This window comes from Vulpes vulpes, chromosome 2, assembly GCF_048418805.1.
Source record: "Vulpes vulpes isolate BD-2025 chromosome 2, VulVul3, whole genome shotgun sequence".
NCBI classification, from domain to species: domain Eukaryota; kingdom Metazoa; phylum Chordata; class Mammalia; order Carnivora; family Canidae; genus Vulpes; species Vulpes vulpes.
The window spans coordinates 135,047,089-135,070,126 of NC_132781.1; the positions used below are offsets into that span (position 1 = coordinate 135,047,089).

The 23,038-nt window shown below is 34.0% G+C and overlaps 1 protein-coding gene across 7 annotated transcripts in view; it reads right to left on the minus strand.

Moving 5' to 3' along the window:
* CENPK (centromere protein K) overlaps window positions 1-23,038 on the minus strand; it is a 68,546-nt gene that overhangs the window by 27,845 nt on the left and 17,663 nt on the right. For 5 of the 7 annotated variants that reach the window (XM_072750064.1, XM_072750062.1, XM_072750061.1 and 2 more), the window contains 6 exons: window positions 21,938-22,010; window positions 17,316-17,362; window positions 5,889-5,971; window positions 5,694-5,792; window positions 5,235-5,364; window positions 34-87 (listed from right to left, as the gene is read on the minus strand). In XM_072750064.1, the coding sequence (XP_072606165.1) occupies window positions 34-87; window positions 5,235-5,364; window positions 5,694-5,792; window positions 5,889-5,971; window positions 17,316-17,362; window positions 21,938-22,010 (486 nt within the window). Of the gene's footprint in view, window positions 1-33; window positions 88-3,186; window positions 3,280-5,234; window positions 5,365-5,693; window positions 5,793-5,888; window positions 5,972-17,315; window positions 17,363-21,937; window positions 22,011-23,038 lie in introns of those variants that run through there. The other 2 variants (XR_012000034.1, XM_072750065.1) reach the window with 2 other exon arrangements.

Here is a 23,038-nt window from a genome sequence, read left to right on the forward strand (position 1 = left end):
AATTGTGAAGACAAAACTACACAAAACACTTACCTCTAATATTTCATGCAGTGTTATCAGCTGTGCAGTTGATTCTTTAATGTTTTTCTTTGACAAAAATGTGAATAAAAAAGAATTAATCTTTCAATTCTGCCAATGGCAGATTAGACTATATTTATAACAAAATTTTCAAAAGTTAGCATTTCTTACTGCAATGGTACAAGGTATACCAAAACAAAATATTTATAATTAGGTGATTTTAAAAGCATTCGAAAAGTAAACAATCTGCTTGTACTAAACAGGTTCATAAAAACAAAGTTCAAACAACCCCTAAGTAATATCTTTTGCAATTACAAGAAGATATAATTCAGATTATCTAAAAATTCATAATGGGTAAATTATACATATTATATATACACTTATGTAACTGAAAGTCTATTGTTTGAACTCTCTAATTAAAATATTTCAAACAAATGGCATTCCCAACTGTATTTATATAGCTTTAGGATAGGAAATTTACTTCCCAAGGAGCCTTGTTCAGCTTTCTAAAGTTCTTGACAGTTCCTAATGTTAACTCAACTCACTGCTTCTTTTTCCCTTGGAATGTCAGAGAATAAATCCTATTCCAATTCGATCCAAGAATTCCTCAAATATTTGAAGAGAGATATTAGGAGCCCCAAGTCTTCACCACACTCATCACCATATTAATTAGTTCCTTATTTTTCACAAGCCATAGCCTTGCAGCCCCTCAATATCATGGTTGCTGTCTAAATGTGCTTTAATTTATCTTTTTTCTTTTTCAATCCAGTCTCCACATGATACATGTGTGACTTAAATAACAAAGATGAAAAGGAAGATTCACACTTCCATACTTATAGATGCTGGAATTTTATTCAAGTTTATTCATCAGCTTTTGGACATCTATTTTGCCCTGCTGACCTCCCTCGGAGCATACTATCATCTAAAATGCCTAAACCACCTTCTTGCATCTAGCTAAGATAGGTCTCCTTCATTCTTTAATATTTTAAACTCAAGAAAGGTATTCTATGTAACTCCACTAAACATTATCCTTACTTTATTTGGGCTAGTTCTACCCAACTGAAAAATATAGTCCTAATTCTGTCATCCAATATATTTACTATCTAGCTCTCTTAGTTTCTTATCATTTGCAAGTTTTCATGACTATGCCTGCTACCATTTAAACTCCTATTAAAAATATTCCATAGACCATCTCTTCGTGCCCATAGGTCCTGTCCCTATGCTTTAATAAAAACACTTTTTGCACCAAAGCAAACCAAACAAAAAAACCACCATTCAAAGGGACAAGAATCTAAAGGGGATCTGCTAGAAATCTCCTACTAATCTTAATCAGCAGTTTTTGAGCTCAGGTATTTAATTAATTACAAAGTCACCTACTGTAGTGAAAGCTAGTACCTTTCTGATAACCATCAAAGATTACCAGGGAAGTCACTATAAAGTCTTATGTAGTGGCACCTGGGTGGCTCAGTAGGTTAAGTGTCTGCCTTTGGCTCACGTCATGATCCGGGATTACAGGGATAGGGCCCCATGTCGGGCTCCCTGCTCAGTGGGGAGTCTGTTTCTCCCTCTCCCCCTCGCCCCACTCATTCTCTCTCTCTCTCTCTCAAATAAATTAAAACCTCTTGACCAAAAAAAATTTAAGGTCTTCTGTAAGTACAAATATGTTAAAGAAAGAGTAAAAATAAATGTGATTCCTCAGTAAAGATAGTAAAGCTGGATATCAAAAACTCCTGGTCTCTAATACCTTCTCTTTAAAAAGAAAAAAGATTTTATTTATTTACTCATGAGAGACACAGAGAGGCAGCGACACAGGCAGAGGGAGAAGCACGCTCCTCACAGGGAGCCTGATGCAGCATTCAATCCCAGGACCCTGGGATCACACCCTGAGCTGAAGGCAGATGCTCAACCACTGAGCCACCCAGGCATCCCTCTAATACCTTCTCAAATTAAAGAGAAATTTTAAAAAAGCAGCATTGAGTAGTGATGAAAGCAAAGAGAATTAAAGAACTGATACAGAAATAAGCAGCAACAAAGCAAGATTAAAATATAAATATTTGAAACAATCAAAGAAGAGCAGAGGAAAAATATGAGAACCAAGAAAAAAAATGTTTCAAGATAAGGATATGAAAAACAATATGACACAATAAAATAAAATTTCCATGAAATGAAATGTGATCTAAATCTTCAAAGCAAACTGATATTGAATGATCAACATTGTTATGAATCTTTGTGAAATTACTGAAGTCTAGGGATAAAGAACTCTTCAAGCATGTACTCAAGATATCTAGAAGCTGACCTCAGATCACCACAGCATATTCTATTTCAGAAGAATGGAGTAATCCCTACCAGATCTTGAGATTTGTTTTTTTATGTGCTAAAAATATCCTTTTACTATAAAAGCAAACAAAGCATTTTCATCATTCAAGAACCTAAAAATAAAATGCCCAGGAATTCTGCTTGAATAAATAACTTATCAAAAAAAAAAAAATCCATCAAACAATTAAAAACTCAAAATAAATGATAAAAGATGATAAGCATTGAATCCAATACAATATAAAGACTAAACACATACATGAATATTGGTATGAGAACAGAATAAAAATGCTATATATATAAACCGGCCAAAATTAAAATAACAGAAATTGTAATGAGTGTATAGGAGAAAGAATGTTAATTTCCTTATCCTTCATAGTAGGGAGTCAATGAATGTAGTCTAAAAATTAAAGATGAAAAATTATTTATTTTTTAAAAGATTTTCTTTATTTATTCATGAGACATAAAGAGAGAGGCAGAGACAAAGGCAGAGGGAGAAGCAGGCTTCCCATGGGGAACCTGATTTGGGACTTGATCCCAAAACTCCGGGATCACACCCTGAGCCAAAGGCAGACCTCAACTGCTGAGCCACTCAGGTGTCCCTAAAGATGAAATTTTAAAAAGTATTATGTTTTATAACGTTTTTCATAATTAGCTTTCTCTATATCGGGGATCTCTCCAGAATTAAAATCACTTGAAGCCAAGAAATATTTATCTGAGTTAAATAAATTAACCTCACTCATTGTTCCTCTATGAATTTAAGTAGAATTACATGTAATACTTAGTTTATATTGGCCTATACAAAACTACATTGATCTGAGGGTGCCTAGGTAGCTCAGTCAGTTAAGTGTCTACCTTCAGCTCAGGTCATGATCCTAGGGTCCTGGGATCAAGCCGCGGATAGGGCTCCTTGCTTGCTGGGGAGTCTGCTTCGCTCTCTCTTTCTCTCTAGATAGATAGATAGATAGATAGATAGATAGATAGATAGATAGATAGATAAATAGATAGATAAATAGATAAATAGATAAATAAATAAAATCTTTATTTAAAAAAATACTCCACTGATCTGCACATCCATCAATCCATTTATGCTTCTATATATGTATGTGTTTAGGAAGAGGTCTCAAATTATGTTCAACTAGTGTTGATACAGTGGAGGGACTTGAGTTTTTTCTTTCTTTTTTTACATATCTTTGAATGATAAAGCTCGTGTTATGGACTGAACCATGCCTCTCAAAACTTCTATGTTCAGTCTCACCCCATGGTGACTATATTTGGAGATGAAGCTCTAAAAGAGGTAATTAAAGTTAAGTGTGACCATAGCAGTGGTACCCTAATCCAGCTATATATAATATATATGCCAGAGAGTAGACTTACAAAGATGAAATTAACACATTAAGGAGCTGAGAGTGCATGGTGCGTGAACAGAGACACAGACATAAATCATTACTACAAAATCCTGTTGCAAATGCTAATAAAATGGCACGTAAACTTCACTTAACACCCACACACAGAGATGCCTGAGTGGCACAGTCAGTTAAGCATCCAACTCTTAGTTTCAGCTCAGGTTGTGATCTCCGAGTTGTGAGATTAAGTCAGGTTCCACGCTCTGCACAGAGATTGCTTACATTTCTCTCTCCCTCTCCCCCTCCCTCTGCCACACTCGAACTGTCTCTCTCATATGAATAAATCTTAAAAAAAAAAAAAAAAAAACTTCATAGAAAAGATGTTGTTTAAGTCTTAAGTAAAAATTTGCTATCCTTATCAGATATGAAGTGTTCTGTAAGCAGAGAAAATAAAACCTTTAAGTCACAAAAAATGACAAGTCATTGATTGCATAGTTGCTGGAACTAGAGTGGTATAGTTGAATGGATTCATGCAAGAGATGAATAAAGCATGGTTAGACAGGAGGTTCAGAAGATAGACAAAGTCCAAATATAAATCTATTACTCTCTGCGTTTATAGGCTTCATCCAATAGGGAGCCACTAGTTTTATGTTGAAAAATGATTAAAGTATATATTTTTAGAAAAATCATTCTGATGCCCGTTTCAATACCTATAAGCTCTACTTATACGTAGATAATTACACAATGCTTTCACAAGCTCTATTTATTTATACTATATACTGTTTTTTAAAAAGGAATTAAAGTAGTTGTTCTCAATCTTCTGTCACCAAATAAAATATTTATTTGCTTTTGTGAAAAAGGTTTATTACATCATACCTAACTAGTAAAATAGTCAAGAACTTACATTAACTAACAGCTATCTTCTAATTTTAAAAGTTACACATGCTCAACATGGGAAATTTGGAAAACTGTAAAAACAAAAACAAATCTCACCTAAAATCCTAGCCGTTAGGCATAGGCACTATTACATTTTTGTTATAAATCAGACATAAAATTTAAGTGACTGTGTTTTAACCATTTAACAATATATTGTAAGCATTTTAGTAATTCTTTTGGTAGTGTTCAATATATTTTAAAAGGTATATTTTTCCCCTGTTATATGGATAAATATTTTAAAAATGCATTTAGTCCTGTTTTATTGAATTGAGTTGCTTCTAATTTTTCAATCAATATTAAATGTGATGATGGAATATTTCTTTTTTTTTTTTAAAGATTTATTCATGATAGACAAGGAGAGAGAAAGAAAGAGAGAGAGCAAGAGAGGCAGAGACACAGGCAGAGGGAGAAGCAGGCTCCATGCAGAGAGCCTGACGCGGACTCGATCCCAGGTCTCCAGGATCACGCCCTGGGCCAAAGGCGGGTGCTAAACCGTTGAGCCACCCAGGGATCCCCTGATGGAATATTTCTGTACATGTATCTCTGTGTATCTTCAAAATGTATAAAAAACTTACAATCTCATATACAAATATCTACATGAATATGTTCTCTAAAACTTACCTTTTTCTTTTTAACATTGTTTCTATCAGGCAGAGGAAAATGATCTTCCAGAAACTCACCCAAGGTAATCAAGAGTTTCTCCTTATATTCTTTTATATCATGCATTTTAGTGTTCAGCTCATCAAAGACTCTAATAGATATTTTAAAAATTAAAAGAAATATTTTACTGATAAAATACACAAAATGTAAGTATATGTAAATGTTAACTCATAAAGTTGATCAAATATTTTGTTTAAACTTCATTTGTTCAAAACAAATAACTAGCTTTATGAAGTAGAATTCTTTAACTTGTAGGGAAACTATATATCAAGTCAAAAGTAAAATATAACTAAGAATTGGCAAAAGTTAAATACAGTAAAACTCATAATTTCTAATAAAATTTCCCTTCTTTTCATGTATGTATTTCATACAACATAAAAAAATAACTTTTTCCTATTTAAAAACCTAGAATACAAATACCTTGATTCAGAAAATGTCACAACCTGCTGTTTCAATTTATTGTGTAGTACATTAAGAGATTCCAATATCTGTTGTTGTTCATCCAGCCACTGTTGCTCCCTTTAAACATGGAAAAACACCAACAATAGCCAAATAAAACATTAATGCCACTTCAATAAACAGCAGTGATTAAAGATAATTATAATATAATTATACCTTTCCAAGTCTTCCTTTAACTTTTCATTCTTTGACTGAACAGTAGAGAGTACCAATTCAAGATCAACTCTCAATTTTTGGAACTAGGACAAAATAATTCAAATTAATTCTTAGTCTGTAATCTTATAAACAGTTATATTTATGAATGAGAGTGAAATTGACATTTGTCTACTTAGATACTCAGAAATCAAGAGCAAGAAAGCCTACCAGAAAGTCTGAAAGGAAATATACAGCAGGTACTAGGTTCTTTGTAATATTTCATTTGTTAAATTCAAAAATATAAGAAAGAGTTTGAGCAATACGTTTTAATTTCATATTGAAAAACAAACAGTGAGTTTTAAGTAATCAAGTAGATTAGGTCTCTTTTCTAAGGAGTATACAAAAACAGACACAAATTATTATTATTCAACAAATATTTATTGATCTACCCGGCATTGTTGAAGGAGTCAGGAATTCAAAGATGAACAAAGAGGAGAATCCAAACAAAAAAAATAAGTAACTCCAGTGAGTTATCAGTATCACGAAGAAAAAATATGTCAAAATAGGAGCAGAGACACGTGGAGGAGGAATAGCTCTTTTAGGTAGCAGTATGATATGCAGAGACTTTTCTGATCAGGTAAACAGTATAGCAGAAGATTAAGAAGACATGATAAAACATGATAAAATCTGCAAAAAAAAGTCCCATGAAGAGAAAACTGTAGGTACAAAGGCAGTGAGGCAAGAATATGTGTGATTTGAGGGAACATCAAAGAAGACTGTGTGGGTACACCAAATATAAATCACATTTGGATTTTTTTCTAGTATCTTTTTGTTTCTAGAACATATTAGCTAAGTATTCCACTCTTCTGATGTCAAGGGTTTCCATTAGCTTTTTATGCATCTAAATTCATGATAATTTAAAGATGTATATCATAAAACTTATAGTAACCATGGAAAAAGGGGGGGTGAAATAATCAGTAAACAATTAGTATAAATAAAATAGGTTTATTTTTAAAAATACATAAGTCAAGAAATTGGAAGGAGAGGAAAACAGAAACAGAGAAAAGGTAATACAAAGAGGAAAGAAAAATCAAGTACAAAGATTTCAAAGCAACCAGTGTTATTAAATATGAACAAAAGAATTAAAGATGAATAATAGAAAGGTAACTGGAAAAATCTGCAAATATTTAAATATTAAAAACACATTTCCAAATAACCCATGAGTCAAAGAAGAATCTATAAGAAAAAAGAAACTGGGATCCCTGGGTGGCGCAGCGGTTTGGCGCCTGCCTTTGGCCCAGGGCGCGATCCTGGAGACCCGGGATCGAATCCCACATCGGGCTCCCGGTGCATGGAGCCTGCTTCTCCCTCTGCCTGTGTCTCTGCCTCTCTCTCTCTCTGTGTGTGTGACTATCATAAATAAATAAAAATTAAAAAAAAAAAAAAAAAGAAAAGAAAAAGAAAAAAGAAATTATTATGAATTATTTGAAAGTAAAAACAAAATAAAAACTTCTGGGGTGAAGCAAAAGCAGTACTCAGATGAGAATTTACAGCAGTAAAAGCTTATATTAAAAAAAAAAAAGCTCCAGGGTTGCCTGGGTGACTCCGTCCTTTAAGCATCCAACTTTGGCTCAGGTTATGATTTCAGGATCCTAGGATCAAGCCCTAAGTCCAATTTCCTGCTCAGCAGGGAGTCTGCTTCTCCCTCTGCCCTTCCCCCTGCTCATGCTCTCTCTTTCAAATAAATAAAATTAAAAAAAAAAAAAAAAGAAAGAAAGAAAGAAAGAAAACAAAAGCTCTCAAATTAAGGACAGCTTCTACCATAAGAAAAAACAGATAAAATCAAAAGTAAACTGAATAAAAAATGATTTAAAAAAATGACAGAAAAATAAGAAACCTGGAGGGAGGGTTTTTTTGGGGGGGGAGGGGGGGATCAATGAAACCCAAAGCTGACTCTGAGAAGGTCACCGTGATTGTCCATACTAATTACAAGAGAAAAAAAAAGAATAAGAATTACTAACATTAGGAATGATAGAGATGACATTGCTATGAACATTAAAATGATGAGGGAATGCTATGAACAAATTTAATAAATCTGACAAATTAGATGAGATGGATAAACTATAAGACACAAACTGCCACTTCTTCAGAGAAAAATAGAAAAACTGACTAGCTATAGAAAAACAGTTTGTGACCAGACACTTTCCCACAAAGAAAAGTCTAGCCCCAGATGGCTTTACCTGTGCATTCTAGCAAACATTTAAGGAATACATATGGATTCTATACAAACTCTTTTAAAGAGAGAATATTTCTCAACTCATTCTATTAGGCTTGATACCAAAGCCTGACCAAGATGTCAGAAGAAAACCACAAACTAGTATCTCTCATTAACACAGATGCAAAAACCTTAATAAAATTTTAATAAATTAAATCCAATAAATAAAAAAGATTAACACATTATAGCAAAAAGGGTTTATCTAAAGAATACATCTGGTTAAACAGATAATATAAAATTTTTAAAGAATCAATGTACTAATAAGTCAATGAATTCAAGTATAGTCAGAGGATATAAAATTAATATGCAGCATTGCATTTCTATAACTAAAAATGAAGCAGTAGAAAGAGAAATTAAGAAAACAATCTCATTTATAACCACACAAAAGAACAATAAAATACCTAGGAATAAACTTAACCAAGGAGATGAAAGATCTATACTCCAAAAACTATAAAACACTGATGAAAGAAACTGAAAATGACACAAACATAAAGATACTTCATGCTCATGGACAGGAAAAAACAATATTTTTTATTATTTTTTAAGATTTTATTTATTTATTATTTATTTATTAATTTTATTTATTTATTCAGATTCCAGAACTCCGGGATCACACCCTGAGCTAAAGGCAGAGGCTCAACCACTGAGCCACCGAGGCGTCCCCAAACCAATTATTTTTTAAATGTCTATACTACCCAGAGCAACCTGCAGATTTAACACAATCCCTACCAAAATACCAATAGTAGTTTTCACAGAAGTAGGACAAATAATTCTAAAATTTGTATGGAACCCCAAAAGACCCCATATAGCCAAAGCCATCTTGAAAAAGAACAAAAGCTGGTGGCTTCAGAATCCCAGATTTCAAGATATACTACAAAGCTGCAGTAATCAAAACAGTATGGTACTGGCACAAAAACAGATACATTGATCAATGGAACAGAAGAGAGTCCAGAAGGAAATCCATACTGTTATGGTCAATTAATCTATGACAAACTTGGCATATATATAATGGGGAAAAGACTGTTTTTTTCAACAAATGGTGATGGGACAACAGGACAGCTAAAGGGAAAAAAAAAAAAAAAAAGAAAGAAAGAAAGAAATTGGGCCACTTTCTTATACCAAACACAAAATAAATTCAAAATGGATTAAAGGCCTTAATGTGAGGGGTACCTGGGTGGCTCACTGGTTGAGCATCTGCCTTTGGCTCAGGTAGTGATCCTGGGGTCCTAGGATCGAGTCCCACATCGGGCTCCCCAAAGAGAGCCTACTTCTCCCTCTGCCTATGTCTCTGCCTTTCTCTGTGTCTTTCATGAATAAATAAAAATCTTTAAAAAAAAAAAAAAAGACCTTGATGTGAGACCTAAAATCATAGAATTTCTAAAAGAAGATATAGGCAGTAATTTCTGTGACATTAGCTATAGAAATATTTTTCTAGCTAAGTCTCCTCTGATAAGGAAGACAAAAGCAAAATGAAACTATTGAGACCACACCAAAATAATAAAGAAACTATAAACAAAACTTACCGAAAGGGAGAAGATACTTGCAAATGATGTATCTGATACAGGGCTCATATCTGACTATATAAAGAACTTACACAACTCAGTGCCAGCAAAAAACAAATAACCCAATTACTATTCAGGGCAGAGGACCTGAATAGTACTTTTTCCAAAGAGAATAACCAGTGGTACCTGGATGGCTCAATTGGTTAAGCATCTCCTTTGGCTCAGATCATGATCCTGGGGTCCAGGGATCGAGCCCCACATTGGGCTCCCCATTCAGTGAGGAGAATGCTTGTCCCTCTCCCTCTGCCCCTCCCCCCTGCTGGTACTCACTCTCTGTCTCTCTCTCAAATAATAAAAACTTTTAAAAAGAGGACATAAAGATGGTCAACAAACATATGAAAAGATTCCCAACATCACTAATCATCAGGGAAATGCATATTAAAGCCACAGTGAGATATCACTATACGCCTGTCAGAATGGCTAAAATCAAAAACACAAGAAATAACAAGTGTTGGCAAGGAAGTGAAGAAAAAGGAATCCTATGCACTGTTGGTAAGAATGAGATTGATGCAGCCATTGTGGAAAACAGTATGGAGGTTCCTCAAAAAATTAAAAATAGAATTACCATGTGATCCAGTAATTCCACTACTAGGTATTTACCCAAAGAAAACAAAAACATTAATTTGAAAAGATATGTGCACCCTTATGTTAAATGAAGCATCATTTACAATACCAAAGATAACAAAAGTAACCCAAGTGCCCTTCAATAGATGAATGGATAAAGATATGGTTATATATGTACTATGGAATATTATTCAGCCATAACAAAGAATGACATCTTGCCATTTGCAACAACACTGGATGTATCTGGAGGGCATAATGCTAAGTGAAATAAGTCAGAAAGAAATACTACAACCGTATGATTTCACCTACACATGGAATTTAAGAAACAAAAGAACAAAGAAAAAAAGACACACAAAAGAAGTCTTAAATATGGAAAACAAAATGGGTTGCCAGAGAGGAGGTGTATAGAGGGATAGGGAAAATAGATAAAGGGGATTAAAAGTACTCTTATTTTAATAAGCACTGAGAAACGTATAGGATTGTTGAATCATTATATTGTATACCTGAAACTAATGCTCCATGCTTTAAAAAGTCAATGTAATTATATCAACAGAGTAAAATAGAAAAAAAATGGTCTTCTTAATGAATTCAGAAAGAATGACAAATTTCAATAATAATTCCTAATTTTAGAAAAAGTCTTCATAAATTGTAATGGAAAGTAATTTCGGGGCAGCCCCAGCGGTGCAGCGGTTTGGCGCCACCTGCAGCCTGGGGTGTGATCCTAGAGACCCAGGATCGAGTCCCACATCGGGCTCCCTGCATGGAGCCTGCTTCTCCCTCTGCCTGTGTCTCTGCCTCTCTCTGTGTCTATGAATAAATAAATAAAATCTTAAAAAAAAAAAGTAATTTCGACTTAATTTCACCTATGAAAAACCTAGTGCTAACATCATACTTGATGAAGAGCGAATGCTATCCACTTAGATCAGAAACAAGGCAAAAATATCTATTCTCACCACTTTTATTATATAGATTACTAAATGTTCCAGGGGCATCTGAGTGGCTCTCTTAGTTAAGGGAATGACTCAATTTCAGCTCAGGTCACTATCTCAGAGTGGTTAGACTCCACTCAGCAAGGAGTCTACTTGGGATTCTCTCCCTGTCTGCTAGCGCATGCTCTCTCTCACTCACAAATAAATCTTTTAAAAAACGTAAGTGTTTTAGAACAGTACAATAAGCCAAGGAAAACCTATGAAAGGCATCCAGGGGCACATGGCTGGCACAGTTAATTGCCTGGCTCTTGGTTTCAGCTCAGATTGCAATCTCAGGATTGTGAGATCAAGCCCTCGTGTGTAGCTCCTTGCTCATCATGGAGTCTGTCTGCTGGAGATTCTCTCTCCCTCTCCTGCTGCTCCTCTCAATTGTACTCTTCCTCTGTCGCTCTCTCAAATAAATAAATAAATAAATAAGTAAATCACATAAAAGCCATCCAAATGCAAAAGAATAAATATGTGCCCCTGATCTCAAGTGACATGACTAGCTATTTATAAAATCCCACAGCATCCACAAAAAAGCCACTAGAATAAGAGGTTAATCATACTAATAGATCAATGTACAAATATTAATTGTATTTATACATAGCAGCAATAATTGACAACTAAAAAATACCACTGTAATAGGATTAAAAATATGAAATACCAAAGGGATGAATTTGACAAAAATGTAGAAGACCTGCATAGTTCTATTACAACTTGCTAAGTCAAATAATCATGAAATGGAATGCCTGGCTCACTCAATCAGTAGAGCATGAGATTCTTAATCTTTTTTTTTTTTTTTTTTTTTTTTTTTAAAGATTCTTAAGCTTTAAAGTCATGAGTTTGAGCCCCATGTTTGGGGTAGTTTGCTTAAATAAACATTTTTTTAAAAAACCAAGAATATTGAATTTTGTCACTTATTCTTTCTGAATTCACTAAGATGATCAAATGTCTTATTTTCTTTTCTAATCTTTGATATAATGAATTATAAAACACTGATGAGATAAGTCTTAAAAAATTGTAAATAAGCAGAGACCTACATAAACGCAGAGATCATACAGGGCTCATGGGTCTGAACTGAGACTCAGTCTGTTAAAGATGTCAATTCGCCTCAAATTAAACTACAGAATCTGGGCAATCTCAGTCAAAATTTAGTAAGCTTTTTATGGGACTGAATGATCAGCCAACTCTATATGAAAATATAAAACAATATTGAGAAAAAACAAAAAAGAGAATTCATACTATTTTATTTCAAAATTCTAAAACTTCAGTAAATAAAACAATGTGGAATTGACATAAAGACAGAAAGACAGAAAAAAGTAAGAGAAATAACCACAAAATGAAAAACAAATGGAGTCGAAATGGATCCACACACATATGGTCAATTAATTTTCAATAAACATGCAAAGGAAATTCAAAAGAAAAAAAATAATTTTTTCAACAATTTGTGAACACCCACAATTAGTATTTATATGAAAGGAAAGTTTATCAATAACTCATTCCATATAAAAACATTAATTCAAAATAAATCATAAATGTAAAACTTTGAAATGTTTAAAGAAAACATTCAAGAAATCTTTGTGACCTTAAGTGGGGCAAATATTCTTATATTTGAGCACAAACCTTAAAAAATACTTGATACAACACAATTAATCAAACTGGAAACTTATGTTTTTTAAAAGACACTGTTAAGAGAATAAAAAGATAAGTGTACAGGAGTTACCTGAGCAAGGCAAGGTGGCACAAAATGCACATTACAAAGAAAGGCCTGTCTTTAGGACAGGTTCCTTGTGGACTCCTGAAGGATGAGCTCTGAGGCCTTAGAATATATGTCTGATAAGAATGTTTATGTAGGGGTGCCAGGATGGTTCAGCGACTTCAAGCCCCACTTGGGTGTGGAGGCTATTTAAAACAAACAAACAAACAAACAAACAAACAAACAAAGTGTTTATGTATGCCTGGAGCCTTACATACTTGGTACCAGTTTGATTAGAGAGTTTATTCTAACTATGTGATTTTTGGTAAATGCAATTTTGCTCTGGAGGGCTGGATGAGTTCAGTCAAGGAGGCCCCTGATGCATGGTGACTGACTACTGATAAAAACTCTAGACAACAACTCTGGTGTGAAGTTCCTTATCTAACAAACGAACAAACAAAAAGTTCCTTTTTGACAATACTTTCTACATGTGACACTCAGCTGCAAGGAGAACTAAATCCATCAACTCCACTGGGAAAGGACTCCTACAAGCTTAGCCTATGTGTGTTTTCCCTTGCTCATTTTAATCTGTGTCTTCTCACTGTAAAAAACTGTAATTATGAGTATAGCTTTTTTTTTTTTTTTTTAAGATTTATTTATTCATGAGAGACACAGAGAGGGAGGCAGAGACACAGGCAGAGGGAGAAGCAGGTTCCCTGTGGGGAGCCTGATGCAGAACTCGATCCCAAACTCAATCTCAAGACCTCAGGATCATGACCTGAGCCAAAGGCAGATGTTCAACCATTGAGCAAATCAGGTGCCCGAGTATAGCTTTTCTGAGTCATAGCCCATCAACAAAATGAGTGGACTTGGGGAAAACCCTGACAACAACAGCTGGCATCAGAAGTGGGATTTTGCTATAATGACCCTGGCTCGCCAAAACACAATGAAAGCACTCTGTGGGAAAAAGAAGGATAATGGGGCAGAGAATGATGAATTTGGCATCTAATGTTTAACCAGTCAACAAAGATATACGGCAACAGCCACACCATGATCAATAATTACAGGTAGATACATAGTCAATGGAATTTAGAAGTGACAGAAAAAAATTCTCAAGACAGTTGCCTGACTGGATACATAAGGAAATATGAAATAATGAGAAAGAGAAATAAGCTAAATGTTCAATTTCTGTTATTTTTATCAGTAATAATTAAAATGAAAGCAGAATGTTAAGGCCAATGTTGGAACTGCATCAAGTTTGGATTTCAGCCAGTTCAAATCAGTGCTGATAGTCTAAGGGCTACCAAAGGGAAACTTACAGTGGATCATTAAGTCATGTATCATTTATAATTCATATTGAAAATTTGATGGCTCTCTTCAATATAAAAAAGAATATGAATCTTTCATTCTGGGAAAATGTTCATATATTATTTATTGTTCTATTATTCTAATTTTCCTTTTCTTTGCCATCTGTACTCTGTAGGAGATTTCCATGACTATAATTACCTACATTTTTGTGTTTATTTCAGGTATCATGTTTTCAATGAGAAAGGCTGTTATTCTCTGATTGGTCCTTTTTAAAATAACACCTTCGTTGAGATATAATTCAGAAACCATACAGGTTACCTATTTAAAGTGCATAATTCACTAATTTTTAGTGTACTTGTATAGTTGTCCAAACATCACCACCATCTATTTTAGAATATTTTCATCATCCCAAAAGGAAACCTGTTAGCAATATCCATTAGCAGTCATTCATCACTTCCTCTCCCATCAGCAACAACCTACTTTTTCTGTTTCCATGAATTTGCCTATTATGGACTTTTTATATAAATGGAATACGATAGGCAATCCTTTGTGACTGGCTTCTTTCATTTAGCATACTGTTTTCAAGATACACCTGTATTATGGTATATCAGTACTTCATTTTTTTAGACAATAATATGTCATTGGATAGATACTATTTATTTATCCATTCATCCACTGATGACATTTGGGTTGTTAATTCTTTTTGGCCATTATAAAAAATGCTGCTATGAACATTTATGTGTGGATACACACTTATTTTCACTTCTCTTGGGTATATAGCTGGGAGTGAAAATACTGGTTCAAATGGTAACTCTGTTATCTTCTGAGGTACTACCAGACTGTTTTCCAAAGTAGCTGCACCATTTTACACTCCCACGAGTGGTTTATCAATGTTCTAATTTTTCCACATCTTCACCAATACTTGTCATTGTCTTCTGATTATATAGCCATACTAGGAGTATGAAGTCGTACTTCTTTTAAGTTGGCTTTCTGTTATGTTTTAAATATTTTTTTTCAAAGATTTACTCATTTGAGAGAAAAAGAGAGCACAAGCAAAGGGAGGGACAGAGGGAGGAGAGAATCTCAAGCAGACTCTCCACTGAGTGTGAAGTCCAACAAGGGGCTAGATTTCATGATCCTCTGACCATGAGAGCCAAAATCAAGAGTTAGATACTTTTTATTAAATTCTTTGTTCCCTGAATTGTCTCTATTTCCTTAAGGTTCATTTTAGTCAGTTGTTTTTGAGTTTCTGCCTTTCCTTTGGAGGCATTCACAACAAATGCTCATGACCACTGGCTGCCCACTTATGTTTAAAACTCAAAAATACTTAAAACCTTTTTTATGAATGGCATTTTTTGATGTACACCAACCTTGCTTTTTCAATGGGAATCCCGTATATTAACATTTATAGATCTTTTTTCTTAAGCCATTTAGATTTTCCAGAGAAGATTCTTTTATCTCCAGTCTGAGACTATTTTATACTAGATTACAAGACTTCCAGAGAAAGAACAGGGGAAGGAGCTGGTACTTCTACCACATAGTATAAACATATTAACTTGATCTTTCTGACTTTTGACCTGCACACCAATCCTACTAAACACCCAATCTGGTATTCCTACATCCAGAACCTCAATAGTTTAATGTCTCCATATCCTATACCACCAGTTTCCCAAGTGTTTGGATAAAAAGTTAGCTGCTTGATTAGAAAAGAAAAGGTCTAACAGTCTATTCTTTTGCTGTAAAAGAAATCTTGTTTTTAGCTCCAGACTTGAACCTTGAATATTATAGTACCAAATTCCTTCAAATCCCAAGACTTCTTTCAACTCTGTAGAGCAGATAATCTCTTTTCAATCCTGTCTCTTGACACACAGATACTTATTTCCTTCCATGCATTTTACATTCTTGTTTACAAATTTGTTTGACCTAATGGATTTACACCTTTTTTTTTTTTTAAGATTTTATTTATTTATTCCTGAGAGACACAGAGAGAGAGGCAGAGACACAGGCTGAGGGAGAAGCAGGCTCCCTGTGGGGAGCCCGATGTGAGACTTGATCAGGATCACGACCTGAGCCAAATGCAGACGCTCAACCATTGAGTCATCCAGGCTTCCTTGGACTTACAATTTTAAAAAATGTGTTTAATGACATGTAAGTTAAATTCTGAGAACAGATGAATATTATGATCATTTAACTATGATCATTTAACTAATATTTCTCTCTGTAATTATATGATCATTTAACTATGATCATATTAACTATGTTAACTATGAATAAGAGCCTTTCTCATTGAAAACATGATACCTGAAATAAACACAAAAATGTAGGTAATTATAGTCATGGAAATCTCCTACAGAGTACAGATGGCAAAGAAAAGGAAAATTAGAATAATAGAACAATAAATAATATATGAACATTTTCCCAGAATGAAAGATTCATATTCTTTTTTATATTGAAGAGAGCCATCAAATTTTCAATATGAATTATAAATGATACATGACTTAATGATCCACTGTAAGTTTCCCTTTGGTAGCCCTTAGACTATCAGCACTGATTTGAACTGGCTGAAATCCAAACTTGATGCAGTTCCAACATTGGCCTTAACATTCTGCTTTCATTTTAATTATTACTGATAAAAATAACAGAAATTGAACATTTAGCTTATTTCTCTTTCTCATTATTTCATATTTCCTTATGTATCCAGTCAGGCAACTGTCTTGAGAATTTTTTTCTGTCACTTCTAAATTCAATTGACTATGTATCTACCTGTAATTATTGATCATGGTGTGGCTGTTGCCGTATGTTTAATGCTTTTGCTTTTATTATGAAGAGTTTAATCAAATGAAAATTAAATTTAAGAATAAAGTTTACATACTAAACACTAACAAGAGTTCTGATATACAAATTGGTGAGATGAAATTCAAACCATTTAAAATATTCCATTCAATAAAACATAAAATCAAAATAAAAAATTTATATGGCTTTTAAGTGGTTTCATCCTATTTATGTCACAAATCCCAAACACTTCTAGTTATAAGCTAATAAGGGTTACTACAGATTCATTAAGTGACTTACCTCTTCTTTTCCTAATGTTACTAGAACTTCTTCATTCAGTGAAATTACTGCAGAAACAAAAAAACAGAAATTTTATATATATATATATATATATATGTTTTCTTAACTCTCAAAAATAAAGAATTTGATTTTTTTGATTTCTAAGATACCTCTATATTTTCTTCTTTAACATCTTATACATATATAACCAACTTTAATTTTAGACAAACATGACATTTATGCATTTTTTAGTTTTATGCCTTTTGTCTTTTTAATCCCTCAAAAACAAAATTAATAATCTATACTGTGTCCTTTAAATATTTCTCTCTGTAATTATATGATCCTATGCATATACATGTAGATGTACAGATAATGTACATCTTGATTATAGCCATGCTAGGCGGTATAATACATTGTACCTGTACATTACCTGTTCACATATATGCAAGGGTTATTCATTTTGGTATTGCTGGTTTTACAAGAATGGGATATCATACACATTATTCTTATTTTCACTAAACAAAATCTCCAAGGAAATCCTTTCTATTCATCTTATGTAAGTCTAATTCATAATTTTAAAACGCTTCAAAATATTCTACAAAATAAACATTCCATATTGTAGTGATATTAATACTGACTGAACCTAACTTTTAGCCACAAAAAAACAATAATGGTGTAAGCAATTTTTTAATATATGTCTTTACGTGCTAGTGCTTCTATTTCTTTGGGATAAATTTTCAGAAACAGAATTTCCTAGAAGGAAATATGTATTTTTAATTTTAAAATAGAATGCCAGATTCTTTTCTAAAAAAATTCTATTAGCAATTAAGAAACACCAAAAAATATAAACTCTTCTAAAATTTTTGCAAATTTGTGAGTATAAACTAATGTTTCAGTTTAATTTTGTATAGCAAAATTATTATTAATATTTTTTAAGATTTTATTTATTTATTCATGACACAGAGAGAAAGAGAGAGAGACACAGGCAGAGGGAGAAGCAGGCTCCATGCAGGGAGCCTGACATGGGACTCGATCCCAGGTCTCCAGGATCACGCCCTAGGCTGAAGGCGGCGCTAAACTGACGAGCCACCGGGGCTGCCCAGTATAGCAAAATTAAATCCTTATACTTAGAAAAGTTCAATCTTTGTACTTGGTTTACTTTTCCTAATAAAGTACTATTTAGAATTTCTCAAATAATATGCTACTGAAAACTTTCTAATTTATCTGCTATTCTAGAGGGACAACTGACCGGAAAGAGCTTCCCACATGTGCTTCATAGGCCCTGTATCAGAACTGATTATTGGCAGCCCCAGGATGGCTACCAAATCATTTCAACAAAAATGAAAAGGATTCTAAGAACATAAAGTTAATAATCTCCCTCTTGGCCAGCGTGGCCATGAGTAGTATTTCCTATTGATTCACATAATCATTTCAACTCATACAATATAGCAGCTTCTAACAATATAAATATATTTTAAGTCCTTTCAATGTGGCAGTCTATGGGACTGGCAACCCCAAGCAAAAGGTGTATTTGGCTTACGGATCAGCCTGTGTGCTTGGTGTTATCAGTACAAAACATGTATATAAGGGATGATGATAATAAGAAAAATAAAAATTGAAAATTTCCTGATACATAGCATCAAAACAAATAAAATACTTAGAAATAAATTTAACCTAGGAGGCAAAAGACTTGTATGCCAGAAACTATAAAATGTGGCTGAAAAAAATTAAAGATACCAACAAATACAAAAATATCCCATTAGAAGACTTAATATCATTAGACATCAATATTACCCAAACTGACCAACAGCTTCAATGTAATTTCCATCAAAATCCCAATATTTTTGTAGAAAATAGAAAAAAATCCACCCTAAAATTCACATGGAATCTCAAAGGAACCCAAATAGCCAAAATAAGTCTCACATTTCCTAATTTCAAAATTTACTACAAGGCTACAGTAGTCAAAAAAGTGTGCTGCTGGCATAGAAATAGACATATAGACCAATAGAAGAGAATAAAGAATCCAGAAATAAATCTTCACTATATGGTCAAATGATTTTTGACGAGGGTGCCAAGACAACTCAATGGGGGAAAGAACAGTTTCTCAACAAATAATAATGGGAAAACTAGATAATACACATGTAAAGGAATGAAGTTAGACCTTTAACTTTCAAGTTTGAAAATTTCTATTGTTAATAACAAATAATCTTGAACAGGAGATAAAAACGTCTTTTATAACAAATTAGTGGATTGATGATCAAGACCTAGAGTAAATGTGTGGCAGCAGGGCTCAATATTTAATGACTGGCTTGTGTAATATGTGGAAAAGGAAGAATCTAGAAGGATTCTTAAATTTATGGCTGATCAAATAGATTCCATTCAAGGGATCAGAGAATGGAGATGAATTCACAAATCTGAGGCATGTGTAGAGTATTTTGGAAAAGATGTCTAGAAAGTAGAGAGATATATAAGTGTGATGATGCAGAAAAGTCAGGTTTGGGTACAGAGATTTGGAAGCTGGTATGAAAACTGTATTCCCCTCTTCACCCAAAAATCATATTTTGAGGTTCTAATCCCTAGCACCTCAGTAAGCCTGTATTTGGAACTGAGTCTTTAAATATGAGATTAAGGGGGATCCCTGGGTGGCTCAGCGGTTTAGCGGTTTAGCGCCCACCTTCAGCCCAGGACATGATCCTGGAGCCCCGGGATCGAGTCCCGCATCTGGCTCCCTGCATGGAGCCTGCTTCTCCCTCTGTCTGTGTCTCTGCCTCTCTCTTTCTCTGTGTCTCGCATGAATAAATAAAATCTTTTTAAAAAATGAGATTAAGTTAAAATGAAGTGATTAGAATAGGCCCTACTCTATAATGACTGGTGTCTTCATACAAAGAGATTAGGACACAGATGGGCTACCATGTGAAAACCTAGGGAGAAGATAGCAAAATATAAGCCAAGAAGAGAGGCTTCGGAAGAGACCAACCTGGTAAATACCTTGATCTTGGACTTTTAGCCTCCAGAATTATGAAAAAATTAATTTCTGTTGTTTAAGCAACCCCAGTCCATGGTACTTTGTTAAGGCAGCCCTAGCAAACTGATATAGAAGTCATTAACACAGATATATCATATAAAAACAAAAGCAGAAAATATAATGCTAGAATAGCATGTAGAGGGATCCCTAGGTGGTGCAGCAGTTTAGCGCCTACCCAGGGCGCGATCCTGGAGACCCGGGATCGAATCCCACGTCGGGCTCCCGGTGCATGGAGCCTGCTTCTCCCTTTGCCTATGTCTCTGCCTCTCTCTCTCTCTGTGTGTGTGTGACTATCATAAATAAATAAATAATTTTAAAAAATTAAAAGAAATTTAGAATAGCATGTAGAGTAGGAAGCAAAAATTGCTGAGCACAGTCCTCTAGAGAACAGCAAATTTTTTTTTTAAAGATTTTATTTATTTATTCATGAGAGACACACAGAGAGAGAGAAGCAGAGACACAGGCAGAGGGAGAAGCAGGCTCCATGCAGGGAGCCCGACGTGGGACTTGATCCCGTGTCTCCAGGATCACACCCTGGGCTGCAGGCGGCGCTAAACCGCTGCGCCACTGGGACTGCCCAGAACAGCAAATTTTAACAGCACAATACGAGCAGCCTTTGAGATGCTCAATGTAATCCTGAGGAGGCTACAGGATATACAGTTTAATGCAAATTAAAGACACAACTGTGTACACACAGCTATCAGAAACGCCAAAATGTGGTAGTAAAAATGTGGAACAGTGGTAGATACAGATAGATTAGATATACATACATATATATATATATGTATATATGTATATGTATATATAGACATATACATATCTATGTAATCGAACTATATATTATATAAAAAGTATATATATATTTAGAATTTAAAAAGTAGTTAAAATCAAGACTGTAGATGAAATTGTCTAGAAAGAAAATGAAAAGAAGAATCTCAACAACTGGGATTAGAGAGCGATAATCCTACACAGAAAACTAAAATGGGAATTGGGGGGAGTTAAAGGAAAGGAGGCAAATGGGCAGGAGAAAGAAGTGAGATGCTAAAAGAAAGAGGTACAGTTGATATAAAATACCAAATACATACATATATTTGACACAGAAAAAGTAAGCTTTTGTAACAGAAAAGTATTTCCTAGCTGGGTATTTTAACTATAGATTTTTAAGCCATTTTCTATTTCTTGACAAAAGGCAAATATATAGCTGGCCCCTGCTGGACAAGTCAAGAGGCAACATACAATCTATGTGGTCCTTATGTAATTAAGTATCGAAAATAACTTTTCTCCTCTACCAGTTAAGTTTCATTCATTAAGATACGATTTACAGTTTCTACTGAGCAGGTAAGATAGTGTCTGTAAGGATCAAATGATGGTTATAATAAGGTCTCCATAACTTAAGATTTTTATAATGCCACAAATATATATTTACCTATAATAATAAAATAAGCACAAAATTATGTATATAAATGAAAGAAAAACTTAGGCAATTGCAACAAAGCTAAATGGATCTTGTAATACTTGTAATCATTACATTAAATTGCCACTAAAAAAATAAAAATAAAAAAAATAAATTGCCACTAATATGTTTACAGAAATATAAACCTAAAAATAAGAACCTTACTTTCAGGACTTTCTTTCTGCCATTGACTGAGTTCAGCAGTCAAACATTTAGCTTGCATAATTAACAATGACAGCTATAAAAAAAAAAAAAAAGAGTATAAAACAGTTATTTCTTACAGAATATTCATACATACTCATAGATTAAAGTGTAGACATTTTTAATATTTTAACACAAGTTCTTAACATAAATAGCTAACATAATAGGCATCCAAACTATAAAAATTTATCACTCTAAACAAAATTCTGCTTTAAACCATACTAATTATAGCTTATAAATTGCCTGTTATACAAATGATATAATCTTTAAAAATGATTAATTCTACTTTATCACTCAACCTAAAATAAAAGGACATAAGCATATTTCTTTTATTTCCTAAATTAATATTACTTTAAAAATATAGGAGTATCTAGCTGGTTCAGTCAGTAGAGCATGTGCCTCTTGATCCTGAGGCTGTGAGTTCAAAGCCCCACATTGGGTGTAAAGATTACTTAAAAATAAAATCTTTAGGGGAACCCGGGTGGCTCAGTGGTTGAGCAATCTGCCTTTGGCTCAGGTCCTGGGATTGAGTCCTGCATCGGGCTCTACACAGGGTGCCTGCTTCTCCCTCCATGCCTCTGCTTCTCTCTGTGTGTCTCTCATGAATAAATAAATACAATCTTTTTACAAAATTTATTATTATTTATTTATTAGAGAGAGAGAACAAGCAGGGGAGGGGGGAGAAGGAAAAACAGACTCCCTGCTGAGCAGAAAGTCCAACTCAGGGCTCAGTCCCAGGACCCTGGGTTCATGACCTGAGCCAAAGGCAGACACTCAGGCATTCCCCCCAAAATTTTAAAAAATACATATATAGAGACAATTATAAAATGAGATTGGTTCTACAGGTTATTTATAAAAATCAATTTTACTACACAACGGTTTAAGATGGTATGTTCCTGATATTAACTGTAATTCATACAATCTAATCATTGTAATTTTGATAATTAACAAATCTATGTGATAAATCTGCCACCTGATTAGATTATTAAATTGAAGTCTAGGGACGCCTGGGTGGCTCAGTGGTTGCGTGTCTGTCTTGGGCTCCAGGTGTGATCCTGGAGTCCT